Source organism: Sinocyclocheilus anshuiensis, unplaced genomic scaffold (genome assembly GCF_001515605.1).
Source record: "Sinocyclocheilus anshuiensis isolate Anshui unplaced genomic scaffold, SAMN03320099.WGS_v1.1 scaffold2056, whole genome shotgun sequence".
Classification (NCBI taxonomy): Eukaryota; Metazoa; Chordata; class Actinopteri; order Cypriniformes; family Cyprinidae; genus Sinocyclocheilus; species Sinocyclocheilus anshuiensis.
Genome location: NW_015551026.1, coordinates 306,468 through 330,944, shown reverse-complemented (window position 1 = coordinate 330,944; position 24,477 = coordinate 306,468). Strand labels below are relative to the sequence as shown.

At 36.1% G+C, this 24,477-nt stretch overlaps 1 protein-coding gene across 1 annotated transcript in view; it reads right to left on the bottom strand.

Moving 5' to 3' along the window:
- The window catches only part of LOC107661145 (low-density lipoprotein receptor-related protein 1B-like), a 349,019-nt gene that overhangs the window by 52,234 nt on the left and 272,308 nt on the right, over positions 1–24,477 (bottom strand). The window contains exons 38-55 of the mRNA XM_016450614.1: positions 24,031–24,157; positions 23,761–23,912; positions 23,342–23,466; positions 22,846–23,217; positions 20,317–20,506; positions 19,064–19,268; positions 15,819–16,011; positions 13,425–13,550; positions 12,026–12,154; positions 11,651–11,770; positions 11,189–11,302; positions 9,782–9,931; positions 9,074–9,196; positions 8,221–8,340; positions 7,658–7,786; positions 7,216–7,338; positions 2,967–3,107; positions 2,370–2,557 (exon numbers count right to left, since the gene is read on the bottom strand). Of these exons, the coding sequence (XP_016306100.1) occupies positions 2,370–2,557; positions 2,967–3,107; positions 7,216–7,338; positions 7,658–7,786; positions 8,221–8,340; positions 9,074–9,196; positions 9,782–9,931; positions 11,189–11,302; positions 11,651–11,770; positions 12,026–12,154; positions 13,425–13,550; positions 15,819–16,011; positions 19,064–19,268; positions 20,317–20,506; positions 22,846–23,217; positions 23,342–23,466; positions 23,761–23,912; positions 24,031–24,157 (2,827 nt within the window). The remainder of the gene's footprint in view (positions 1–2,369; positions 2,558–2,966; positions 3,108–7,215; positions 7,339–7,657; positions 7,787–8,220; positions 8,341–9,073; positions 9,197–9,781; positions 9,932–11,188; positions 11,303–11,650; positions 11,771–12,025; positions 12,155–13,424; positions 13,551–15,818; positions 16,012–19,063; positions 19,269–20,316; positions 20,507–22,845; positions 23,218–23,341; positions 23,467–23,760; positions 23,913–24,030; positions 24,158–24,477) is intronic.

Genomic DNA, 24,477 nt, shown 5'->3' with positions numbered 1-24,477 from the left:
TTACTTCTGATTGGCCACAAGTTTGTTTTGCTACTCGGCCCGAATCAGTTTTCTAAAGCGTTTTTGAAAAATCGCTCACCCCACCTTTAAAACACAAAAAGCTATTTTCCATACAAATCCAAATTAATGGGGATCACTTTTATTTCCGAGTCATCCTTTCCTTTAAAAAAAAATCACTTGGTTTAAAAGTTGACCCAGAACAAAAGTGCTGGCGTTTTACTGATAATGATCACAAACTTTCATGTTAAGCCTTTTCGAATTTTCAAAATCTGTCGCATTGTAGTTTATTAGATTACTCCTGATACTGTATGTTCTCTGCTCAGTCTGTAACCTGAAAGGCTTTTTCTCAACATCCCTTAATTTATCAGTGAATGAGGTCAGACTCTTTACCTACAGGACTGTCTTCAAACACCTCTGGTGATCACAGGTCATGTGAACATGGCGCTCCTGACACCTAGTTTGCCAATCAGCAACTCTACAGAAGTGCCTGTAACTCGAGAGATTTAGCTCAAAAATCTCCCTCCTTAAGGCACACCTCTAGAAAGCTCCCGAAGGCACAATCCTTTGTTTAAACTTGATCTGAGTATGCCAATTAAATACCAATGAAGCAAAACTGGGACAAATCATTCCTATGACTTTTTACTTTGATAATGTTTGCCAAAGTAATTCAGTGAAAAGATGTTGCAGAAACAAAAACACAGTAGGTTCTGCAAAGCAATTCATCAGTCACATTTGTGCGAAACTTGAAGTCACATGAAATAAGACATGAATGATTTTATATATATTCCCAAGGAAGATTTTCTGTTTTATAAAAAATTTAAAACAAAAGGAAAAACTTGCTATTATTTGTAATATGGCAACTGCATGACAAATAAAAATGTTTGATTTAAAAAATCTTTCTTGCCCTTTTCATATAACATATCTGAGCACAAGAAATACACATGTATTTCTGCAGAAGCTGGTAACACTTTAGTATAGGGACCAATTCTTACTATTAACTAGTTGCTTATTAACATGCCTATAATTAACATATTGGCTGTACTTTTAAAGCACATATTCTGCATGACCATATTCTACATCCCTAATCCTACCCAATACCTAAACTTAATTAATACCTTACTAACTATTAATAAGCAGCAAATTATCTAAAATACTTAAACTTAACAACTACAGTACCTTACTAACTATTAATAAGCAACAAATTAGGAGTTCATTGAGACAAAGGCGTAGTTAATGGTTTGTTAATAGCAAGAATTGGACCTTAAAATAAAGTCTGACCCTTGTAATTGTCTTTTGCGTAAATATACTTTTAATATAATTAATATAATATAATATCCAAAAATAATATAATTGATGCTGTACAAATAGCTTGTGAGGAAATGCATGACTGCAATTCAACTATGATATGGAATTACTAATGAAATTAAATTCTCTGCATCAAAAGTTACTGATTCTGTAAATTTTCAAGCTAAAAACATATTGTAGCTTGTAAAAATTGATTATATTCCAAAATACATATCAACTTGTGAATGCTGCATAAGTGTTAGGAGAAGCAAGCTTTGGCTGGATAAAATTTTTTGGTAACACTTTTGTATAGGGACCAATTATCTCTATTAACTAGTTGCTTATTAACTAGGGCTGCACGATAAATCGCATGCGATATTGCGGGCTTTCACATTGAGCAGCATTAACTACACAGAGCCGTTGTTCACTGACGATCTGTGTAGTTAATGCTGCTCAATGTGAAAGCACGCACGTGATGGAGATTTACCGCTGATTACAGAACCGGCTTTCTGACAAGATGCGCATTAAATATCGCATGCGATTTATCGTGCAGCTCTATTATTAACATGCCTATTATTAACACACTGGATGTTTATTAGTACTTATAAAGCACATATTCTGCAAGACCATGTTTTACATCCCTAATCCTACCCAATACCTAAACCTAACAACTACAGTACCTTACTAATTATTAATAAGCAGCAAATTAGGAGTTTATTGAGGCAAAAATCATAGTTAATGGTTTGTTAATAGCAAGAATTGGACCTTAAAATAAAGTGTGACTACATTTTTTTTTAGTTACTTCTGGTAAAACAAACAAAAAAAAAAACAAAGAAAATTAAGAAAATTAAAAAAAAAATTAAGCGCCAATTGAGGACAAGATGTAATACAATACCCAAACTTACATAAATTTATTATAAAATGTATTACAATCTAATTAATTTATATTTGTTAAAACTTTATTTTTTAAAATAAAGAATGTATTTACAATATACAAATAAATTTAATCATTCTTTTCTTTACAATTAATCACACTATAGTAATGACAGCGTAAAATACAATGTATAAATATATTATTGACCAACCTTGTATCCCACTGGTAAGTCCTGGCAATCCTGTGTACAGCCGCTGACACGACGGTTGAGACATTCATTGACATTGCAGTTTTTCTCATCTGAGCGATCTCCACAGTCATCTTTCAGGTCACATAAACTCTTCTCAGATATACAGCGGCCATTTGAGCACATGAAAAAGGAACTGTTGCATAAGCTCTCTAGATATATAGGAAGAAAGTGAAAACAAAGGAAACAAAATTTAAAAAAAGTACAAAGCAATACAAACAATAAAGACGTGTAGTGTTAAAACCCAAGCTGAAAATATAAAAATGTTTTTGGATAAAGCATGAATGGTTGGATGGCTGGAACTGTACAAAGCTAGAGGGCATAAAAGTTGCAATTTTTTATCCCGCAACTGCCAGTAAGTGCAAGGCTTTTAAAAAAAAAGAAATAAATGCTTGATACGCTCAGCTGAAAACATGCCATCCCCGCAGGTCAAAGTTATCCACTTCAGCCCCCTGCTTTTATCCATGATGTTCCTTGGCCACTTGTATTCCCTCAGATGTTCAGTAAACCCCACATCCATCAGTCAAACATATTTCAGGCACAGCTCTGTTGGGCCATTACCGGCAGCCAGGCATTTGAGGTTGAGGGGCAGCTCATCAGAGTGGTCAGGGCAGTCTGGGTAACCATCACACTCCCACTGGACGCTGAGCAGGCATCGGCCATCAGCACAGCGGAACTCATCCGGCCCACATGAGCGGTATACTGCATAAAGAGTGAGGACTGTCAGCATAGTGACATACTTTGCTACCAAACAGAGATCTTAAAGGGATAGCTCACACACACACACACACACACACACACACACACACACACAAATGTATTCTGTCAGCATTCGTTTTAAAATGAATGTGATTATTTTTTCTTCCATGGGACACAAAAGCAGATATTTAGTTGAATGTCCAAGCTGCTCATTTTACAATTCAAATGTTCAGCAATTTAAACTGTCAAGCTCCAAAAAGGACAAAGAAATCCACCACAAAACTACTATAAAAGGTTTTCCACTTGACTTGAGAACATATGGAGTACTTTTTGGATCTCCAGACTGAAATGTGATACACTTTGGTACATATTCTGATAAATAAATTATGATAAAATACATTTTGTTTTCCAAAGACAAAAAAACAAAACAAAACATGTAATATATATTGTTTTAATGTTTTGTTTTGCTTTTTGTCTTTGGAAAACAAAATGTATTTTATCATATATATGATATATATATATTAAATGACATAAGGTGTTAGTAAATTATGAACTATGTGAACTTTGAAGATGAATATGAAACACAAAGGTATGTGATGTTACTTTTCATTAAAATAATCCGCAGATGTCTTGGGTTAGACTTTTTAAGAGCTAATGAGAAGATCTCTTTGAATCTCCTTTATGAATAATTTCCCAGATTTTCTATTTCATATTTGAACTTTGGTTCAATAAGTTCTAGTGCAATAAATTGTGAGGGTGTATGAACACGGATGATGTCCTGTGGAGAGGCTGTCCTTCCATGTTGTGAAGACCAGGGCCCAAGTTCTCCATCAAAAAGCCCACAGATGTTTCAGTTTTAAGTAAAAATTGTTCTAAAACATTTTTAGAAAACCCCAATAATTGAAGTTCTGACTATTCTTGAAACTGTTCTTCTTAATTAAGAATGTATTGTACAAATAATACGAGCACAGAGCAGCCTAAGGCTCACTGTAGAGCTTTAATTAACAGAGAAATGCCTCACTTTTTACATTAAAATACTGCACATTTTTACTATTTCAATGTTGATTTTTGTGGTATTCAGTTTACTTTATAAATAAAATTAGCTTTCGCAAATTCCTTAAAGGAAAAGCAGGTAACTATAGTGACCAATGATTAAAAAAAAAAAGAAAAAAAAAGAACGCATTTCGCAATGGCTCTGCTTCTCTGTTTGTAGCTTGTTCAAAGCCTAAGTCTGAAAATATACTTTTGGAATATAGAAAAAACAAATAAATATTATTAATTCAGACAGATTTCAAGAAAGATGCTTACCACATTCAACAGATTCATCTGAACCATCTCCACAGTCGTCGTCATGGTCACAAACAAAGTGCTTTGGAATGCAGCCTTTGTTAAGGCATCTGAAGGAATTCTCATCACATGTGTTATTTGGAGCTGCGGGGTAAACATCAGGACCTTGAGCTTAATTAATTCTCACTAAGACTTTATTCACCTTGGGGTACTAGTCATATCTGCCAAATCCAGCCTAAAGTCTAACATGTTACAAAACGCAACGCTAATGAAGTGCCTGTGGTTAAGAATATCTTATTCTTTGGATGTCATTGAGTTTTTACATCCCGACCTGAGCACGTATCAAATAGCCAATTATAATGAATGGCCTGCATCGCTGCTAGAACAACACCTGAAGAGAGCTTTCATCGATAACACATTGACATGCAGAAGACATTTTAAACAGATCAATGGGAATATTTACCACAGCCGGCCGCAGCGAGCTCATCGCTGCCATCGGGACAGTCTCTCTCCCCGTCACATAACCAGCGCTTGGGGACGCATGCGTACGAGCCTGGACAACTGAATAACCCTGGGGCACAGGTCACCGAGCCTGGATAATATTTTGTTAGCAATGCACCATTAATTGTTGCTCAGGTCTATTGATTATAAATGACAGCCTACTTGAATATCTAGAGAAATCATGCAGTAATTTGTGAAAGCTTCTTAACAAATGCATAGCGTGCATTTGGATGTTCAGTGTTGCTTATCAAGTTCTGAAAAGCATTTAATGTGTTTAATTGCATTTGCCGTTATTAGGAACATAGCAATATCATTAATATCTCACTGACATTTCATTACAATCTAATCAAACGTTTGTTTACTACAAATATTTACTAATATATTAAACCATGATTGCATTTTCATAATTGCCCAATTTATAATAGTTGCACTGTATTTAGCCTGTGTATAAACTCAAATCATTCAAAAAGCTGCCTAAACAATATTTACAGTCACACAGAATGGAAGGAGAGGTCACATGCGTACCGCAGATATCAACGCTCTCGTCCACTCCATCTCCACAGTCGTCTTCACCATCACAGAGCCATTGCTTCGCTATGCACTTGTTCTTCGAACAAGCAAACTGGTTCCACAGACAGGAGGAGTCTATTTACAAAGGAGTTTGAGAGACACAAATAACAGTGCTTAGAAAATGACATCCACAATTTAGGACTCATCTCTAGCTGAATGCTTTTAGAGATGGTTTCTTTATTTCTAAATTCAGCAGACTTGGCTGTAGAGCTCTAGATTGCACTTATAGTACTTGTGCTCTCAAAAAAACAACGGCAACAAAACACTCTACAACCCCTCGCCATAAATACGTCAGTCTTTGTCAGAGTGGTTTTTACTTGAAGATGCAATGAAGCAGAATAATTGTGTTTTCTGCATTTTTTGTTGTTGTGTAATTACACTTGTATCTGTCTTTCATCTCAAATATATAGAACTAGCTGACACATCTATCTCTGTTCTTTGTGTTGAGCAACAGCTTCACCCAATGAAAATTATTTTTTATGGCTTTTATTTCATACACACACACACACACACACACACACACACACACACACACACACACACACACACACACACACACAAATGTATTCTGTCAGCATTCGTTTTAAAATGAATGTGATTATTTTTTCTTCCATGGGACACAAAAGCAGATATTTAGTTGAATGTCCAAGCTGCTCATTTTACAATTCAAATGTTCAGCAATTTAAACTGTCAAGCTCCAAAAAGGACAAAGAAATCCACCACAAAACTACTATAAAAGGTTTTCCACTTGACTTGAGAACATATGGAGTACTTTTTGGATCTCCAGACTGAAATGTGATACACTTTGGTACATATTCTGATAAATAAATTATGATAAAATACATTTTGTTTTCCAAAGACAAAAAAACAAAACAAAACATGTAATATATATTGTTTTAATGTTTTGTTTTGCTTTTTGTCTTTGGAAAACAAAATGTATTTTATCATATATATGATATATATATATTAAATGACATAAGGTGTTAGTAAATTATGAACTATGTGAACTTTGAAGATGAATATGAAACACAAAGGTATGTGATGTTACTTTTCATTAAAATAATCCGCAGATGTCTTGGGTTAGACTTTTTAAGAGCTAATGAGAAGATCTCTTTGAATCTCCTTTATGAATAATTTCCCAGATTTTCTATTTCATATTTGAACTTTGGTTCAATAAGTTCTAGTGCAATAAATTGTGAGGGTGTATGAACACGGATGATGTCCTGTGGAGAGGCTGTCCTTCCATGTTGTGAAGACCAGGGCCCAAGTTCTCCATCAAAAAGCCCACAGATGTTTCAGTTTTAAGTAAAAATTGTTCTAAAACATTTTTAGAAAACCCCAATAATTGAAGTTCTGACTATTCTTGAAACTGTTCTTCTTAATTAAGAATGTATTGTACAAATAATACGAGCACAGAGCAGCCTAAGGCTCACTGTAGAGCTTTAATTAACAGAGAAATGCCTCACTTTTTACATTAAAATACTGCACATTTTTACTATTTCAATGTTGATTTTTGTGGTATTCAGTTTACTTTATAAATAAAATTAGCTTTCGCAAATTCCTTAAAGGAAAAGCAGGTAACTATAGTGACCAATGATTAAAAAAAAAAAGAAAAAAAAAGAACGCATTTCGCAATGGCTCTGCTTCTCTGTTTGTAGCTTGTTCAAAGCCTAAGTCTGAAAATATACTTTTGGAATATAGAAAAAACAAATAAATATTATTAATTCAGACAGATTTCAAGAAAGATGCTTACCACATTCAACAGATTCATCTGAACCATCTCCACAGTCGTCGTCATGGTCACAAACAAAGTGCTTTGGAATGCAGCCTTTGTTAAGGCATCTGAAGGAATTCTCATCACATGTGTTATTTGGAGCTGCGGGGTAAACATCAGGACCTTGAGCTTAATTAATTCTCACTAAGACTTTATTCACCTTGGGGTACTAGTCATATCTGCCAAATCCAGCCTAAAGTCTAACATGTTACAAAACGCAACGCTAATGAAGTGCCTGTGGTTAAGAATATCTTATTCTTTGGATGTCATTGAGTTTTTACATCCCGACCTGAGCACGTATCAAATAGCCAATTATAATGAATGGCCTGCATCGCTGCTAGAACAACACCTGAAGAGAGCTTTCATCGATAACACATTGACATGCAGAAGACATTTTAAACAGATCAATGGGAATATTTACCACAGCCGGCCGCAGCGAGCTCATCGCTGCCATCGGGACAGTCTCTCTCCCCGTCACATAACCAGCGCTTGGGGACGCATGCGTACGAGCCTGGACAACTGAATAACCCTGGGGCACAGGTCACCGAGCCTGGATAATATTTTGTTAGCAATGCACCATTAATTGTTGCTCAGGTCTATTGATTATAAATGACAGCCTACTTGAATATCTAGAGAAATCATGCAGTAATTTGTGAAAGCTTCTTAACAAATGCATAGCGTGCATTTGGATGTTCAGTGTTGCTTATCAAGTTCTGAAAAGCATTTAATGTGTTTAATTGCATTTGCCGTTATTAGGAACATAGCAATATCATTAATATCTCACTGACATTTCATTACAATCTAATCAAACGTTTGTTTACTACAAATATTTACTAATATATTAAACCATGATTGCATTTTCATAATTGCCCAATTTATAATAGTTGCACTGTATTTAGCCTGTGTATAAACTCAAATCATTCAAAAAGCTGCCTAAACAATATTTACAGTCACACAGAATGGAAGGAGAGGTCACATGCGTACCGCAGATATCAACGCTCTCGTCCACTCCATCTCCACAGTCGTCTTCACCATCACAGAGCCATTGCTTCGCTATGCACTTGTTCTTCGAACAAGCAAACTGGTTCCACAGACAGGAGGAGTCTATTTACAAAGGAGTTTGAGAGACACAAATAACAGTGCTTAGAAAATGACATCCACAATTTAGGACTCATCTCTAGCTGAATGCTTTTAGAGATGGTTTCTTTATTTCTAAATTCAGCAGACTTGGCTGTAGAGCTCTAGATTGCACTTATAGTACTTGTGCTCTCAAAAAAACAACGGCAACAAAACACTCTACAACCCCTCGCCATAAATACGTCAGTCTTTGTCAGAGTGGTTTTTACTTGAAGATGCAATGAAGCAGAATAATTGTGTTTTCTGCATTTTTTGTTGTTGTGTAATTACACTTGTATCTGTCTTTCATCTCAAATATATAGAACTAGCTGACACATCTATCTCTGTTCTTTGTGTTGAGCAACAGCTTCACCCAATGAAAATTATTTTTTATGGCTTTTATTTCATGTCTGACAGCTCAAACTACGTCTACATGCTAGTGCACCTCTAAAAGTTGACAAAATAACATTTCAGTTCATATATGGATTTAAAACCGAATTTATGTTGTGTCAAAAGAGACAAATAAATTGACGTGATCTATTAAAAAAAAAACGATTTAAAATAAATGCTGTTCTTTAGAAAGTTATTTTCATCAAAGAAAAAATAATTGTATACCTGTTCCCACAATATATTAAGAAGCACAACTATGTGTTGTAAGAAAACAACACGTTTTCAGTAAATAAATATTTCTTAAAAACAGGCTAATATCAGTCATGCTTACCACACTGGAACTCATCTGCACCATCTTCACAATCCTTCTGCCCGTCACAAAGCCACACGCTGGAGATGCAGTTCCCGCTAGGGCAGGCGAAGTGGCCTTCTGCACATTTCTGCCTGTGGGAGACTGCGGCAGTCAGAGAAAACACGTGTTTGATTATGGAGAGCGTAAATAAGTCCAAGATTTGCTTAGTGTAGTGAGAATTTGGTCCAGTGATTGTTTGGGTCATTATTCCCTCCCTAAAATCGCTCCCAGGCAGATGAAATCTTTATGTGGTGCAATTATCTATGGAACTATATGGGTGTAAAAGTGCACTTGCCTCATTAAAAGTACATCTCCATTCAAACAGGTCTACTCTGATAAATTTCACTTTTGCTTTCTATTTGAAACCACTGACATGCTATGAGCAATAAGCTGAAATCTGCCAAGACTAATTTTCAAGTCACCTTTTCATCAGTCGTTTTGAAGGGACCGCAGTTTGCACGAGAGTTTAAATGTCTGCTCTTCGCAAGTCTGACAATCACCAATAATTACTCATCAGCCTTCTGAACCTTTTTCAGGCTCGTCAAGCATGGATAAAAAGACAGGGGCCTGTCTCTGCCTCATTACCTCTTTCATAAATAGTGTTGCGACAAAATTCATTTGATTTTAATGGAACCTGGCTTCCTCAAGCTGCAAAGCTAACAAACGGAGAGTTATATTGAGCATTACCCTGACAGTTCCTCTCATCGGCGTAATCTCCACAGTCATTGGCTCCATCGCACAGCCAGGAATGGTGAACGCAGAGTGAGGTGCTGTTACAACTGACAAAGACCTTTTCTGCCACTCCCATCCTGTAAAAGTCTCCACAATCTGTGTGATCTGAAAATAAGGGGGAAGACCTTGTTATCTACTGTACGTCACATGAGATGTAAAACAGACGACGCAAAATAATTCCAAGCTGTATGATCATTCATGCACACACAATCCATAATCAAAATTAAAGCAATAGTTCACCAAATATGACTTCTGTCCATATGACTCTCAAAAGATGATTTTCTTAATATTATCCAGGCCAATCTTTGCACAATTTAATGAAAGTGAATGGAGCTGACTCTCCAAAACTTCAAAAAAGCACCATTAAAGTAATAAAGTATCATTAAAATTCAACTACACTATTCAGCAAGGGTACATTAAATAGAGCAAAAGTGATAGGAAACACATTTATAATATTACACAGGATTTATATTTCAAATAAAAGATGTTCTTTTGAACTTTGTATTCATCAAAGAATCCTGAAAAAGAAAAATGTATCCCAGTTTCCACAACAATATTAAGTAGCACACATGTTTTCAACATTGATAACAATACGAAATGTTTCATGAGCACCAAATCAATATATAAGGATGACTTCTGAAGGACCATGTGATACTGCAAGACTGTAGTAATAGCTGCTGAAAATTCAGCTTTGCATAAGTAAATTGAATTAATATTTCATAATATGACCTTTTGATCAAATAATTTCAGACTTGGTAAACATAAGACGTTTCTTTCAAAAAAATCGTACTGATCCCAACCTTTTTGAAGTCGGCTGAAGCCATATGATAGCTTTCCTCCTCCATAGTTCCAAATGCCATTGGCTCTAATGTCATTGATGTCAATGCTGCCATATTTGATTTGAAAGTTATAGCATATGAGATGATTTTCAGTGAATAATGACTTAATTCAGACTAAAAATTTACTTAACTTGACTAAAATAATGACTACCATATCATATGACATCAGAAGACTTGGAATATAGTCCCTCAGTTACAGTTCCTTTTAAAATACTTTTATGGTATGTTTTATTTTATTTGTCCCATTTCATTATATAGGAAAGCATGGACAGGATATTCTTTAAAAATGTGCCTTTTCTGTTCCACTGAGGAAGGAAAGTCATAAGGATTTTGGGAGGACATTTTTTTCTTCCATTTTTGGGTGATCTGTCTCTTTAATGACAATTTATTGATTTATCCTCAGTTCTATCTAGGAATGCATTACATTTGTAGTCTATAATAGTCTGATATGTCAAGGCAATGATTATTACAGTAGGATAAAGAGAACGTGTGCTGCTTTGCAACATGGGCAGCGCTGCCTTACTGCAGTTCTTTTCATCCGAGGCATCGGCGCAGTCGATGACCTGGTTGCACCAGGAGGATATTGATATGCAAGTTCCATCTTGACAGGATGACTCAGATGCAGCACACGTGACATCTGGAACAGAGACACTTCATTTACACGAAGAGCAAAGAGACTAAGGCACCTGGACGTGTGCTTAAATTAATGAAATATTGCGTGCTGATATTTGTATGATATGCACCGCAATTCACCGATGATAACAGTCTTCCAGATCGCTCCAAGGAAAATTACTTGTGAAATGCTTTCACAGCTTGAAAATTGGGTGTCATTTTTGAGGTCTAACATGGTCCGAAATATACTAACGGCTCAAAATATTTTTGCTGCCTATTTTCTTTTATAGACTGCAAAAAAAAAAAAAACTTCCTTAAGTGAAATTTATATGCAAAATGTCAAAATAATAATATTTTCAGACAAGATACTCACCGTTACAAAATGCCTCATCTGAGTTGTCCCCACAGTCATCGATTCCATCACAAAAGCGATTGTTAGCCACACAACGCCTGTTGTAGCAAGGACGGTGACCCTTTCGACAGCTCCTGTTGTCTAGCGATACGGAAAGCAATGGCAATCAGGGCAAAAAAAAAAAGCTTCACATCCTCTCTATTTACTCTTTCTGTTGCTCTGGGTTTATTCCCATTTGCTCCTCTGGTTGAAAGCAGTAAGGAGAAGCAGCTCATTTTATTAAGTTGAAGCCTCAGGGAATGGAACTGCCACCTTAAACCAATTCTGCGTGCTTACTGCTTTCATGATGTGGGAGCTGGGAGTACATACGGCAAAGAATTGTGATCGGCCACTTACCACAATATTGCATTTTCTCATCTGACTTGTCTTTGCAGTGGGCAATTCCATCACATGTTAGCTGGTAGTCTATACATTCCCCATTTCCACACTCAAACTCAGTGTGGATGTTGCAAGAGGACGTTTTGGCTATAAAAGTGAGCACAAAATGATGTTAAAAAAATCTACTTAATCTAAAGTAAATGAATTATGTGGCTAAGGAATACATTTTTGTGTGTATGTGTGTGGGAGTGATGCAAATTGGCATCACAGTTGAAATTACATATGGTACGAGAAAACATAAGTGGTGCAAATGCTAGGGTTTTGAGGGTGGGTGCCAAAGCATTGCTAAGATGGTTTTAAGCTTTTTTTTCTGTGTGGTTGCTATAATGCTCTGTGTGGTTGTGTGATTCTTTTAACTGGCCCAAGTTAAAAGAATCCAAAATGTCTATGCTATTCTGATCTCTTACTCAATGTAAATATATGTATTTATTTAACTAAATAATATCCACCAGGATGAATATCACACATCTGATCACTCAAAAAGTAATAGGGTCAAAGACATTTAATCTCAGTCTATAATAAAAATAAGGAAATATAGAAGTTTACAATAAAGTCTTCTATCAAACATTTATAAAGTTCTTAGAAATGTACTTGTATTCATGTCAGATAGTTCATATGGTTTTGAAAAATGTGTTGAACATTTTAGGAAAATACTTGTACCACTTGGTACCATCAGGTCAAAAGTATTAATATATTTCCTTTTTAACTTGAGTGACAACATCATAATCATTACTTCCAGAAAAGTTGAAATATATTTTTCAAAGTAAAAAAAAAAAAATTTTTTATACAATTATCATGAATTAATAATTAATTAACATCAACATTTTTAAGGGAATCACACTACATTTTACAAGATGAACCAACCCCCCAATAAAACATAAAATAAATTCATTTTAATCCATAAATTAAAAACATGCTCATCATAGAAAATATGTATTCAAGTCAAATGTGTTTTAATTAATTTTTGAATAAATAATATGTGACCCTGGACCACAAAACCAGTCTGAAGTTGCACGGGTAAACGCTGTATAAATCTCAATTTCGAAAAATTGACACTTAAGACTGGTTTTGTGGTCCAGGGTCACATATATGAAACAAAAAATAGCATCATGTCATTAGTCCAACCGCTCACCTTTTCTCAATAAGCCACAAGTTTTGAGGTATCAATTATGTCTGTAGCATAAATGGTACAGGAAGAGTTCAAATCCCTAACCCTAGGTCGAAGCAATAGCCATAGCGATGTTTACATACATACAAAATAAATGCTGGAATAAATGACGCAAAGCAATTTCACATCTTTCTGAGATGGAGGGACTCATATTCCCTGAGAGTCTGAGGGAAGCGTGGCGAAACTTACACACACATCTGTAGTCATCGAGCAGTATCCGCTCTCCTCGGCAGCTGCAGTTGACTGTGCCATGTGGAGTAAGGAGACACAGGTCACCACAGCCACCATTCAGAACCCTGCATGGAGATAGTTCGCCTGAAACACAGGGACAAGGGAACATCATGTACCATCACAACAGTGCTCTGCGCATATAAAAAAAGGCCAAATAACAATATTAAACAACAAACAAACAAGAACACAGAGAAAAGTCATTCCAAAGTCTTTGAAGTGAGCAATCCACGAAACATTGAGCTAAAAACAGGTTTGCTTTCTTAAAAAAAAAGCTGACTATTAAAATACACTGACAAATGCAGCACATCAGGGGCTTATTCACTGAATACCCTGGAGTTCCTACAAAGTGCAATTCCTAAGCAAAACAAAAAAGTTGTTAAAAATTTAAAACGGAAGTGTAATCTCATTTAAAGCGGAAGAAGAAAACTCTAGTTTTTCCTTTGTTGGGCTTTGGAAATTAAAAGTGTGCGTTCCAAAAGTCTGAGACCACACTTGAAATGTAAGATTTAAAATCCTATTAAACATGACAATAAAAACATTTTAGGATTTTGAAACAATTTAAAACCAAGAAAGCTGAAAACGAATAAGAAAACATTGAATTAATTAGAAATATTTAATATTCTGCTCTATTTATAGGTCACTAGAATGAAATATGCAAATCCGTGACATTGAACATGTGACTCCTTTGTACCACCAGTGTTAGTTTAGTCTCATTGAGATATAGTTTTTTTAATTAAATTTAAAATTTTTAAACAGTTTTTATTTTTATATTTTCCATTTGCTTTTTCATTTTAGTTTTTACATTTAATTTTAGTAATTTTGTTGTGTTGTATATATATACTGTTAAAAAAATAAAAGACAGACAGACAGATATATAGATAGATTGCTGATAGATAGACAGACAGACAGCTAGATAGATAGATAGATAGACAGACAGATAGATAGATAGATAGATAGATAGATAGATAGATAGATGGAAAACACACTTGTAATTTTCTGACAGGACTTTATCCATTAATTTTACAGACATTTCAATTAACTTTAATACATAACGAAATGCAGTGCAAAATTCAAAATACAGGTGAAACACCTGTAAAAATCAATACAGAAAATTCTGTCATATTCATACAGTACATGTGTGTTTTTTTAGTGTATATAGTTTTTATTCATTTTTATTTCATTTTTAGTTTTAGTTATTTTAGTACATCAAGTTTAGCTAATTTAAAATGAAAAACGTTGCCTTGGCAACTAGCTAAAACCTTTTAAAGTCTGAAAAATGTTTTTATACTTTATTTCAGTTAAAGCTATTACATTTATTTCAAATAAAACTGAATAATAATTTTTATGGTGCACATTTTAGTTTCAGCTTTAGTTAACTATAATAACCCTGCTTTGTACGGACGTCAAATGTTCTCATTTCCATTAAAGCACAATATGCTCTTTGGATAGATCTCAAATCATGCTGGAGAAGAGGTCTGCAGTTTATGCTGCCTGACTGCTGTCATTAAAGAGGAAAAAAGAGGACAAATCAAATACGAAGATATTCTGCAAGTTTTACTCAAATCATTATGCAGGTAATATATATTTATAACGGGAAAAAAAATCAAAATAGAAAGAATAGTCCATTTAATCAGACTGATCAAAGAACTGTTAAATGAACATCCAGACTGTCAGGAAATGTTATGAATCCAGAACATTGCCCCTCTGGGAGCTGTATGAAGCACCCATACCTATGAAGAGCCTCCAGCATCTCTAACTTATTGTGCTGTAACTAAGCATGAATATGGAAACGAATCTCAAAAATCAAAGGTGGTGTGTTAACTTGGCTCAGTGTCAGATGAAATAATTGGAAAGAAAGATTTCTGTAAGAAGATCACATTGTTGATCACAACAGCAGTTATCCTCACATCTGTCTTCGAATGAACACATCTCACTCTGTCAGTGCTGACTGGTAACATTCCTTAGGTAAAAATGGTTCGGGGCAGACAGCTGCAATGGCATGATCAAACAAATGAGAGGAGAAACCCCCTCACAGCAGGCTCACAAACAGAAACCGTCGGGAGTCTCTTAAACCGATTTCCCGACGTCCTACTTTTCACATTTGCGACAGTTCAGAGCATCCTCTGTGACTCAAGGATGCTTTTTTAAATTAATTATGTCTCCAATTTAGTTTGCTTGGTTACTAAAAAAGTCCACTCTAATTAATCATTCCTACTATTCCTTAGAAATCAAAAAGTGCCAGTGCCAGTGCCAGTGAAAGATGTGAATTCAACGCACGCAACATATTTATGAAAGTTTCAGAGGCCACTCTCAGAGCCCAATCTTCTTTTTTTTTTTTTTTGGAATACTTACAATTATTAGTGTCTTTGGCAACTGCTATAATTCCCATTGGCTGGTGGGGAATATCAGCCCTTAGAACTTTAGTATCTCCTCCGGTGAACTTGTTGGTCCGTAGCACAGCCCGCCGAGTCCAGTCAGACCAAAAAATGTAGTTTCCGTGGATAGCAAGTCCAAAAAATGTGCCAGGCCCTGACCTTACGATCACCTAACAACAAATACAGAGGGTCAAGTACAGAGCATTTGCTTACAGATTATATATTTGATATATATTTGTCTGCTGACATGTATTATATACATTATAATATTTGTGAGTGTGTTGTTTAAGTACTGTATATATTAATGGGTAACACGTTACAATAAGGTTCCATTAGTTAATGTTAGTTAATGTATTAACTAACATGAATGAACAACGAACAATACATTTATTACAGTATTGATCTTTGTTAATGCTAATTAAGGAAAATACAGTTGTTCATAGATAGTTCATGTTAATTTACAGTGTATTAACTAATGTTTACAAGCACAACTTTTGATTTTAATAATGCATTAGTAAATGTTGAAATTAACATGAACTAAGATGAATAAATGTAGAAGTATTGTTCATTCTTAGTACATGTTAACTAAAGTAATTAACTAATGTTAACTAATGAACCTTATTGTAAAGTGTTACCTATTAAGGCTTCTGGAAGAAGTCTCTTATGCTCAACAAGGCTGCATTTATTTGAGCAAAAATACAGTAAAACAGTAATTTACTGTCACTTTAGATCAATTGAAAGCATACTTGCTGAATAAAAGTTTTCATTCCTTTTTTGTTTCTTTCGTTCTTTCAAAAAAAAAAAACTTAGAATGGTAATGTATATACATATATATATATATATATATATACAGTGGGTACGGAAAGTATTCAGACCCCCTTCAATATTTCACTCTTTGTTATATTGCAGCCATTTGCTAAAATCATTTAAGTTAATTTTTTTCCTCATGAATGTACACACAGCACCCCATATTGACAGAAAAACACAGAATCGTTGACATTTTTGCAGATTTATTAAAAAAGAAAAACTGAAATATCACATGGTCCTAAGTATTCAGACCCTTTGCTCAGTATTTAGTAGAAGCACCCTTTTGATCTAATACAGCCATGAGTCTTTTTGGGAAAGATGCAACAAGTTTTTCACACCTGGATTTGGGGATCCTCGAACCAGTGTCTTCTTTTAGTTCATAAACTGTATATATATATATATATATATATATATATATATATGTTATATGTTATAATATTTTAGGTATCACATCATTAAAATATACAGTATGAAAAATGTATAAATATTTATATTGTGATATTTCATAAAGATTACATTTAACAGTGTCTTATAAATGACTAGGGTTTTTAAAGCATCATTTTAAATGAGTGTTAGATGATCATAAAGGCAATCGAAACATAAATTAAAATAAATTTATAATATGGTGCGGTACTACTGATATATCATGCACCCCCTCAAATTTCAGCCATTCTGTTGTCAAGATATTCACCATTATTAATAGTCATTGCAAAAAAATAGTAAAAACAATAGCTTTTGGCTGTCCTCTTACACAAGGATCAAACCAATAGCTTACAATTAAAAACAAGGGACAAAAACACACTCTGACGACCACTGTAAAGTCTCTTTGAGGGGACCAAAAATAATGTGTTGGTAGAGGACATATGCTTTAAATAATCGCCCAGCAGCCAGTTTAGCCCAGATCCTGTGAGTGTTAATGCAGGTGTCATGGTGACGGACACAGATATACATCACACAACTCCTTCTGGGAATTTCCGGCCTGTGGGGCGGGAGGATGTCCCACAGCTCCAGAGACCCAACCATTAACAGGAACACGTATGTAGCCGTGATCACATTAGCCTTGCCACCATGGTGGGAAAAATTGGACAGGTGTTGATTAAGAGAGGCCAGATGGTTTTTGATGGAGCATATTGATTCAGAATTAAATTTAGCGGTGCAAGCGTTCTGCTCCAGCACTAATTATCTCTGTTTATCTGATCAAATAGATGTCAAATAGAGTTTTCGGCTCATGCATTTGCCTGCAGCTCTGATGGGCATTACAAAAAACTTACATCTATAATAATACTCCTCTTTGTGTGGATATGATATAAATGATGGCACCACAGAGAAAGTCTAACCATGTGTACCGTTAGGCTTCCACTCAGTTTCACCACACGAAACCTTTTGCTAAAACCAGTTGGGAGATTCCAACTGCAAGGCAGTTTGCCAAAAGTCATGTTGATTTAGTTTTGCTTAATTCTTCAGTTTAATTGGCTAGTTGATAGGACGGCCCAGCAGGGGTCTCAAAATAAGCTTTCATTACCACTAGTGCGCTTAGTTTGGGAGGTTGAGGTACTCTAATTAACTCTTTGTCATGTTTATTCAAAGTGGCTAATTCATTACAATTAAACTGATCTGGTGAAGGGTCAATGGACACAGCATCAGTGGACACTAATAACTCCAGAGGGTTTAATAACATCTATGGGTGGTCATCAAGTCATTATCGTCTAGATGTAGTGACCCGCTGCAAAACCCAATTGAGGTTTATGTTTTAGAAAATGAGTAGGAATTACTTCAACTGGTGGTTGTTATTTCCACTAATCAAAAGCACTTTATTAAACAACAAGAAACAAATGAAGAAAGAAAAAAAAAATGTACAGGAAACTGGAACAGGAAACCACCTAGGGTTAATTTAACATGATTCATTGTTTAAAAAGCAATAACAGAATAACATCTTAACAACAAACAATAATATGCAATTAATTGTGATCAATTTGAGCATATATGTTCAATAAGATTTCATTCTTTCTTTCTTGCATTAGATAACATTAGATATGCACTGAACTAACAATTAACTAACTAGGGGTGTGTCCGAAGCTGAATACCTTATTCGGAATGGCACGGATAATGACTTTAAAACGAATAACGAATAATTATGTCGAATAATATTCGGTTGAGGCTGACACAGACACTCCTTGTGTTTGCTGCATAACAGGTGATCCAGGGGAAAGCATGATATTATACATAATCTCTAAAATCACTACACAATAATGAGTGTGTGAAGTGAATGAGTGCAAACATGAATGAAATGAGCACAAATCAAATAGCCGCGTTGCTGTTGGCTCTCCCAACCTAGATTAATAAATGCTGTAAAGCAATTTTAATTGAAGAAATGTTCTGTGAAACACCACGAAACAGAGAAAGAGTCATACTCACATGTCTGTGGGAGCCATCATATTCACAGCGTTCAATTTTGCCCAAGCTGCCGTCAGAGAAATACAGCTTTTCCGCTTTATGGTCAATTGTGAGTCCGTTAGGAGTGAATACATCTGTGCTAATGATGACTTTCATGTTATTCCCTGCAAGAGTGGAGCGCATGATACTGGGGTGCTGCTCATTCCAATTGGTCCAAAACATGAGGCTACAAAATACACAGGACAAAAAAATGAGAGCAATAGAAGCGATTTTACAGACAGCACTAGCAAGACGATTCAATACTGTCGTCTGCCGGTATTTTTAAACCGGCTCTATGACACATGGGAATATCACTGACTGCACAAATAATAGTGGACAGAAAGTACTCAGGGCCTATTTGACGTTTCTCTTACAAATTACTTTCACAGTCTAATTCCACGGTCTAATTGAAAATTAGTGATACATGCTGACATTCTACGCCAATTAATCATTTCAGGTTAGATTCTAATTAACAGCAGTCGGTAGTCCATTTGAAAAAGTGCCAGATTACCAAGTAAGCATATTCTCTCCAAGGTTGAGGGTTTAATGTAGTCGGTGAACTCACGGTCAGCACATCTTTCTGAATATCAATGCTGTTCATCAGTCTCAAATGGTTCTTTTAGAGTGGATATTTAAGTGCATATACCATCCACTATGTCTGGAGAGTTGCCACTCTGCTGGATCAGGAATAAAAATATTCCATCCACAACAAATTTCACATGGTGCCCTGCTCATCTGATGAGGTCAAACTAATTAAAATCTTTTCCTTCTTGACTGATTGACATTCCATATATTTTAGTTTTCCTGTGTGTGACAAATCAATTTGCTCTAGATTTTAAAAGTTAATATGCTTCCTCCTGACATAAAAATCAATTTTGTTTCACACTATGCGTTGACAAAGTGAATGTGTTCTTTGTGTTTAGTCTATAGCAAATGAAATCTTTCCCTCTGTTGGAGCAGAAAAATGGCGTTTTATACGCGTCACACCAAATGTTATTGGTTCTTGCATGTCACATGACCGATGACTGGGCATTTTGAATGTTCTGAAGTGCAAATAAGCATTTCAATGCACATGACAACAAACTCAAACTCTCATGTGAAATTATATCTTCCTGTATAAAATAATTGCCTTTGATTATTGCTAAAAACACTCTCGATGGCATTTTTTTTATTTGACAGTATTCTTTACAGACCGACAATATCAGATACCTAAATGAGCAAAAAAATTCCCTTACTTTTGACATTCATCCAGGGCCAAGACGTGGGGATGGTCATCCTCAGACATGGTGACAACGGCTTGCCTGGTAAAAGCTGCTTGTCGGCTCTGGTCTACTGTGTATCTGCTGATGCTTGAGGTGGTGGAACTAGTCCAGTAAATCGTGTCCCAGGCACGGTGATAAGCCAAGCCCTCAACCGAACCCACACCTACAGAAAACAACAAGCTACAGTTTGACCATGCTAAGACATACTGAATCCAGTTGCATGGAAAGGTGATTAAATAGTATGTTTTCATTGATATTGCAGTTTGGAAATGAACACACCTCTGTGTGTTAATGCTTTCACCTGTAGTATTAATAGCTTAGGTGTTTGTTTTTTTTTAGATAGATAAAATTGTTTATAAATAAAATCTTTTTTTTTTTTTTTTACATTTTTATTTATTTATTTATTTTTTACTATATTTAAATACATTGTGAATAACACAGTGAGTGTGTGCATTCAGAAAACCATAATCAATCAAAACGACATCTCACTAAGCATTATAAAACGGTTAGGCTTTGTCTGCTATCATGTCTAAAAATTCATCAGTGAAATAGCAATTGTTTAAACACTGAGGCTGTAGCTAAAAATGCTACTATTTGAAAGATCTTAGAGAATATAGTCTGCAGAAATCCATCACTAATTAATCATTCACAATAAAAAGTGCCTGACAGCTTGCCTTTGCAGAAACTGTTAGAGAGGCCAGGGAGTAATTAACAGGGGATGTATGACTTAATTAGGGAAATACGGATTAACGTCCTCACCCTCTTCTGGTGACAGAATGGAGAGGGTGTTTGTATGCGTTTCTAAGTGTGCATGTATGTAGTCAGGGTGGCTGGGATTGGCTTTCATCTCTGGGAAAGTGAGTGAACTCGAGTGTGGAGACACCATCAAAAGAGCCAGCTCATTTCAACCTGTAGTCAACATTACACTCTCACTCTCTCTGGCTGGGGTACTTATGCTCAAATGGATAGAGGTGGAGGATATCTGTGAACATTACAGTGTGGAATGGGTATGAAAAGTACACGTGAATGGTCAAATGCACTTCTCCTTCAAAAATGTCTCAAATGAACATTAACAGGCTGGATACGCATCAAAATATCTAATCTGAGCTTTAGGCTGAAAAAAAAACCCAGTTTCAGTTCCGGCAACCACAGCTTTTTGTGTGTGTGTGTAATTTTCATGTTTTTCCCAGTATACTGTACACTTGTGAGAAAAAAAAACAGTGATTCTAACTGATGTAAATGATATTTTGTTACATATGCTAAACAAAGTCAAGGATGAATCAGAACAAAACCATTTACACGATCACAAAGAGCAGCCTCAAAAAAAAGGCTAATTAAGTAGAATTGAAATTTGTAAAAAAAAAAAAGAAGGTCTAATTCCTTAAGGAGCAATGAGGCTAGTTAAAACAGAATTCAGAGAGTACTGTAAGTGGATAGAAGCACCAATCATGGAGCACAGAAGCTTTCCAAGTATATCTGCTTCATCGCATTAACCCCAGCAAAGTGAAATGAGCTGGGTTATTAAGTACCGAAAAGGCATTAAGGGATTTTTTCCCCGTTTACCTAGGACACAGAAATGGTATTTCGATTTAAAGGATAGTCCATTTAATTCAAGAATTTCTGGTGTACATGTACATTATTGCTACGTCTTATTACCTGCCATTTGAACCTAATTATGTCGGTACGAGTTCTGAATCTAAAATTACATTGTAAACAATAGATTAGGATCTGAAAGAAAGTCCATCTGTAAACACACACTACAGTATGTGCAGCTATTATAAGCAGTACATGAGTTGTTTGATAATAAAATCCGTCATAGTTGTCTCATTACATTGTAAATGGATAATACACAGTCATTAGGCATATTAGGTTTCCATTGTGGGCCACCATCACACGTGAATATCGATCGCGGTTGAAATGTCTGCCGTATATAGCGTACATGAGGAAATCAATAACCATATTCTGAACTTTCCAACAACAGTGACAGGCAGGATCTTGAAAAATATCACCCTGCTTCCACTCATATTTCTGTTACAGTTTGAGGACGGTGGAAATGAGACAAGCGATTTTAATCCATCAAGAGTGAGGACACAGAAAAAGATGCAGTGTTTTAAACATCTTTTTTGACAGTTAAATTGGTCCCATTTAGTTGCAGAAAAATTGAGGTAGCTGTTATAACACTTTTACTAGATGTTGGATGCATCTAGGCCTTGCTGTACATCACAGGCAATGCCACTTACCGTTCCCAACAAATGGCCTTTCACAAATGGCTGCTAAGAAGCTGGAATGGTTCTAGCAGCAGAACATTAAACAACATGTGGGTCACTGCAATGAGTCTGCATCAGGATGCCGACAGGACCAAAAACAAATGCCCACTTTTGTAGAAGCATCTTTGGACATCTTTCATGACCAACAAAAGGCTAGCAATTAGTAGGATTTTCCAAATGCCCCTTGAAACCCATTTCTGCATGAAAGCACTAAAAAAAACCCAACCAGACTTACTTTCAACTATGATTTGTCTTCCTGACCAGTCGTCATTGATCATCTGAATATTCCCAAAATGGATGTCACTGAAGAATATTCGGTTGTGGTGTGAGGCCTGCTGCTGATAATCGAATGCCAGAGCGATGACATTTTTGAAGTAGTCTGGATTCTCAAAAGGTTGGAGAGGGGAGTTAAGATCACTGTCGTCAGACAGGTGGATGCTTTTCAAGATGGTCCGTTCAGAGTACAGAAGATAGCCCTCATATCTTTGGCAAGCAAAGCCATCTTCGGCTAAGTACCCATGAGCACATGAACACGTCCTTCTTCCACTGCCCAGGTGAAAACACAGCTGCTGACAACCTCCATTGCTCCTCGCACACGGGTTTGTGCCTGCATGCCAAAGCATAGAAAAACATCACTGGATGAACACCGAGATATTCATTATAATTGTGTTTTGTCCAAAGAATACATATGTGGCATAATAAAAATGAACTCATTAAATTGAAACCTCAACCTTTCTCCCGGCCTTTGTTAAACACTTTCACGTCCTTCAGGTTGACACCAAGACCACTTCTTATCGTGACGGCATCAGTGGCATCGCTTTTGAATCCACGCCGGATCGATCCGTTGCCATGGGCTCTGCCACAGACGGCACAGAAAAAGAGTCTGACATCAGCGTTATGATGGTGGTTATCTAATTAAAAGCAGCAAGACACATTAAAAAACTGCAAAGCCGAGAAAACGTCACCTTGCCGATGACTTACGGTACATCCTATTTACATAAGGCCAACGGAGTCTGCCTGGGAGACGACAGAATCATACGGCAGGTCTCAATAATAACCTTGCTCAGAAGCGGTTAATCCGTTGAGACTAGAGCAGCTGGCTCCGTGGGCCACTTTGGAGAGTGTAGCACTTAGTAAAATAATAAATTACCTGTCAGACCAGTAGATGTAAGCCCCGAACACAGCCACGGAGAACAGGTCCACGTTGGCGGCTGACAGTACAATCTCTCGGCCCTCCCCGGTTTCAAGGTTGATCCTTTCTATCTTGTCGGTCCGGGCGTCGCACCAGTATAATCTATTTTCCTAGAAAGCAATTTGAAAATGCACATCAGCGCCTCTCCCTTTGAGCAGCCCCATTTTATCAGCATCAGAAGAAAAGAGAGTGAGCGGAGTATCAGGAAGTGGAATCAATTTGCCCTACCTCATAGTCAATGGTGATTCCATTCGGCCAGGCGATACCAGAACTGACCAGGGTCACTTGGTCTGAACCATCCAGCCGTGCACGACCTATGCAAGGATTCTTACCCCACTCAGTCCAGAATAAATAACTGTTGATTGGAAAAATCAGATGTGGGATACTACTTTAACCATGCCAAATTCTACATTTTATAGTGACTTATAGTGAGGAAAGCCGCAAACCTGTTATCATTTGTTCACCCTAATGTCATTCCAGACAAATATGATTTTCTTTATTTTACTTAAAGCTGCAGTCCGTATCTTTTTTTGGTTAAAAATGATCTGAAATCAATATCTGAGCAAGTACATAACCAGCCAGTGTTCAAAACTATCGCCTTATTTTAGCCCGATTCACAACGGTTATCTTATAATAATGTTTTCTAATTTGAGTGGTACGGGTAGGTTTTCGCGT